The sequence below is a fragment of the Vollenhovia emeryi genome, unplaced genomic scaffold, assembly GCF_000949405.1.
Source record: "Vollenhovia emeryi isolate VEMERY1.0 unplaced genomic scaffold, V.emery_V1.0 DF939122.1, whole genome shotgun sequence".
NCBI lineage: Eukaryota > Metazoa > Arthropoda > Insecta > Hymenoptera > Formicidae > Vollenhovia > Vollenhovia emeryi.
In genome coordinates, this window is record NW_011967244.1 from 2,889,352 (window position 1) to 2,893,745 (window position 4,394).

The 4,394-nt window shown below is 42.3% G+C and overlaps 1 protein-coding gene and 1 long non-coding RNA gene across 2 annotated transcripts in view; both read left to right on the forward strand.

Annotated features, from left to right (window-relative positions):
- The window catches only part of LOC105570105 (collagen alpha-1(I) chain-like), a 9,301-nt gene extending 7,495 nt beyond the window's left edge, over positions 1-1,806 (forward strand). Inside the window, exon 5 of the mRNA XM_012027070.1 lies at positions 2-1,806. Coding sequence (XP_011882460.1) covers positions 2-1,494 — 1,493 coding nt within the window. The 3' untranslated portion in view covers positions 1,495-1,806. The remainder of the gene's footprint in view (position 1) is intronic.
- A 156-nt stretch (positions 1,807-1,962) lies between these two features.
- LOC105569981 lies at positions 1,963-3,203 on the forward strand. Its single transcript, XR_001009560.1, has 2 exons — positions 1,963-2,477; positions 2,562-3,203. It is a non-coding gene; the product is annotated as an uncharacterized LOC105569981 (long non-coding RNA).
- Positions 3,204-4,394: the final 1,191 nt, after the last annotated feature.

The following is a 4,394-nucleotide window of genomic DNA, read 5'->3' on the forward strand; positions in this document are numbered from 1 at the left end:
TTCCCTGGTGGACCAGGCCCGCAGGGACCAGGAGGATTTCCTGGTGGACCAGGCCCGCAAGGACCAGGAGGATTCCCGGGTACTGGCCATCCGGTAGGTCCTGGCAGTCACGGAGGACCTGGAGAATACACACATGAAGATGAGGGAACATATGACGAAGGTGATTATTCAGCTATTCCAGGCGAGCCTGGTCGCGATTATCCAATATACAGTGAAATTCCGGAAACCAGTTTTCGCTGCGACGCCCAACAATTTCCTGGTTATTACGCCGACGTGGAAGCCCAGTGCCAAGTTTTTCACATATGTGCCAACAATAAGACCTACGACTTCCTTTGTCCAAATGGAACAATTTTCAATCAGCAATTTTTCGTTTGTGTATGGTGGAATCAATTCGACTGCAACTCTGCACCAAGTTTGTACTATTTAAATGAAAATATTTATGATCATAATATAATGGGAGCACCAGGCCAAGGACCTTCAGGACCTAGTACTTATCCAGGAGGTCCAGGAGGTCCAGGTGGCCCAAGTGGTCCAAGTTATCCAGGAGGACCGGGCGCTCCTGGTGGTCCGAGTGGTCCAAGTTATCCAGGAGGACCGGGTGCTCCTGGTGGTCCAAGTTACCCAGGAGGACCGGGCGGTCCTGGTGGTCCAAGTGGTCCAAGTTATCCAGGAGGTCCACAACGTCCTGGCGGGCCAGGAGGTTATCCGGGACAGCCTCAAGGTCCGTCGGGACCAAGTGGTTATCCAGGAGGACCTCAAGGACCGTCAGGACCAAGCGGTTATCCAGGAGGACCTCAAGGTCCATCAGGACCAAGCGGTTATCCAAGGGGGCCTCAAGGTCCATCAGGACCTCAGGGTCCATCAGGACCTCAGGGTCCGGCAGGGCCTCAGGGACCGTCAGGGCCTCACGGTCCATCAGGACCAAGCGGTTATCCGGGAAGACCGTCAGGGCCATCAGGACCAAGTGGTTATCCGAGCGGTCCTCAAGGACCAAGCGGTCCAAGCGGTTTTCCTGGACGACCGGGAGTTCCATCCGGCCCGGGATCGCAACCTCCATCTGGCCGACCAGGACCTGGATATTTAGGTCCACCGGCAGGACCACCGGGACCGCAAGGACCTCAAGGCCCAAGCGGGCCAGGATATCCTGGAAGACCTCAAGGGCCTTCGGGACCTACTGGCCCATCGACAAGACCTCAAGGACCTGGTGGTCCAGGTTATCCAGGACCGGGTGGGCCATCTCCAGGGTATCCAGGACAACCTCAAAGACCTACTGGTCCACAAGGCCCAAGCGGCTTCCCAGGTACACCGGGTGGTCGTCCACAAGGACCTAGTGGCCCAAGTGGATATCCTAGCGGTAGACCAAGCGGCCCATCATTTCCAAGTGGACCTTCTGGACCAGGAGGTATTCCTGGAAAACCCCAGACGGGTTCGCCGTTCCCACCGCAAGGCCCTGCGAAGCCAGATCGTGAGTACTTGCCGCCACGGATTGAATAAACATGAAGCTAAGCTGTCAGTCGGCATCTAACGATGACTCCCACCGTTGTTAATGCCGAATAACACGTGTAAATACGAGCCTCTATACTTGCGTAATCTAAGTGATATCGATTATTCGTATTGCATTCACGTTTACATATAGGAAATTCGATTATTCTGCTTGACCGTTTACTCATCCTTTCTGAGGTTTCCACGCATACAATTGATGCAGTTTATATCGTTGCCTATGTATTAGTTTCCGATTAGTTTTGTTATAGTGAAAAATATTTGTATAAAAATACATATACATATTTATATCATAATATATACAAACGTATAAAAATGTTTCAATTCAACATTAATATATAATAAAATACGCATTTTTATATTTTACTAGTAAAACTATTATTTTACCAAATTATAAAAATTTGAGTATTAAATTTTGATGAATTGAAATTAAATAAATTTTATTAATTTCTCGCTATTTAGTATTTTTACTGCACAATTAATAAAATATGCAAAAAACGGCATAAAGAAATTAATAAGATGATTTTACTAAAGATTTTATTGAAGATGTTCAATTGCAATATAATTCATTTCTCAGACCTATTTGCCATCTATTATTATATTAGAATTAATTAGTAAATCGTAGATTGAACTACAAAAAATGTTTTTGATGTTAAATCGCATCAAAATGGACGGAAACCTTATAACGAAATTATGAGTGAATAATATTAAGACCTATGCTGGATGTATTCATCGTCGTCAAATACGATTGATTGAATTAGAAGTATCAACTGTTTATTGTTATTAAATAAAGTTGTTATTATACTCTAATCCAATTTTATCCCCACACAGAAACACAAAAATAATTATTGGCGTTATTATCAATAATATTAATTCCAATGTAATAATTATTAGAATTATTATTGTTACAACCGATGTATTATCGATTGCTCTGTATCGAAAACCAGCCGAAGACGTTGATGGAATATATGCAGCTTGTAAGTATTAAAATGCGACATATTTATTTATTCAGCTTTAATAAAAATATATAAACCACATACCACTTATCTTACTGTCAAAAGGAATGAATCGGACGTCATGCGGATGTGATCGGCACTTAGATTTTTCTACGATTAGAGATAAGAATATATCGATTAAATGTAATTAAATACGTGAAAACGTAATGAGGTGCACGGTTTTATATTTTAAGGCAACCTTTTGCCTTACGAAGTGTCATATAATAACACTTTTAACTCAGTCAATTATTATACTTATCAAACGAAATGTAATTTGATTATGAACACGTACCGGACCATTTTTACCATTTTACGCGACATATTAGTCTAACTGCAAGTTTATATTTGTAGGATTGCAATAGCAAATATTTTATAAGTAAATTGTAAAACTGCGACTGTATGTAATTTTACAGTAACTTAACAATTGAACATCTTGGACATCGTGTCTTTGCAAAAATGGAAATAGCGCAGCTATCATTTCGATGAAGTAGTACTTAATTAATTTCCACGCGATCCAAAAATAACGAAGCAGTGAGAGTCCGATTTCTTTCGAGGAGCGTATCATTGTCATATATAGTTAAGCAAGCAGCGCATGACATAATTATATATACATATACCTATATTTTTATAACAATGGTTTGAGACTCCTACGTGGGATGCCATTATGTATATTTTATGCGCGAAATAAAGGAAACACCTTTGCAAGAATTATTGTTGTCTCTATTCACTATAGGTCCCGCGGGTTACTGAAACCCGCGCGCGAGACGGGTATAACATATACACGCGCGTTACTACATATTGCCTTTCCCTTTCCCCTCATTACTATAATTAGTCATTTCAAATTGTTCGCGTCGGGGGAGGTTACATAAATTCGTATATACGCGGGCTACGTGCGATCATCGTTTCGCGATTTATAGTTGCGTGTATTTCATAACGGGCCGTCTCTTGTCTTCTGCGAGACGCGGGCCGGAGTCGGGTCGAGTCGGCTGAGTCAAGTCGAGCCGAGCCGAGTCGAGTCGAGTCATTCGACGGGGCAAATGATTTTGCGGATTCCCATGGCAGTGACGTTACATTAGATAAACGAGTTGCGAGAGACTCGCTGCGGTTCGTTCACGCGTCTTAAATTGTCTGACACAGCTAACTGGGTCGTACGAAATGCCTCATCCTGCTATTCACATCGCTCTTGTCGGATTGTTTCAGCGACGCGCCGTCGGGGGAGAAAGAGAGATGAGGAAAAATGACACTTAATCATAGCGCGCGCGCGCGCGCGGTATCAGGTGCAATGGAAATAGACGCACGTAAATCGCGAGGTATGCGTCGGGATCGGTGGATACCGGCGGTAACAGAGTACAGGCAATTCCAGCCGGTTAGTAGTATCGCGCGAATAATCAGACGCTGCTGCAGTTTGTAATGAAAGGAGTTGTACGCAAAGCCAATTAAACTTTGGTCTGGAAAACGGCTAGCTTCGGGCAAGATAACAAAGGTCAATGGCTAATTAACAACGCGAACAAATTAGGGATGCAATTTGTGTGCACTGCTGCAGCGTGAGCGCACTGCATATTACATATTGTAATTGTCCTGTATAAATAGCCTGATAACGAGAACCAGATACGAAAAATCTCTCGCGTCCTAGCTGCGATGCGTTATGAATTTTTATTTCAATTAAACGATAAATTGCAAGAGCCGTTTTATCGCTGTTAAAAGGCATTTTTAAAGTAATTTTTAACCAAAACTGAATAGAGAAGAGAATCAAATATCTGTTAAAATTTAACTAAAATTTAGCATTCATCAAATGAACAGAAGACTATCAAATTTCTGTCGAAATTTAGTATCGATTAAGATATACAATTTTTAGTGATTATTATTAATAAAAATGTTCTCATTATTAATAGTAAATCT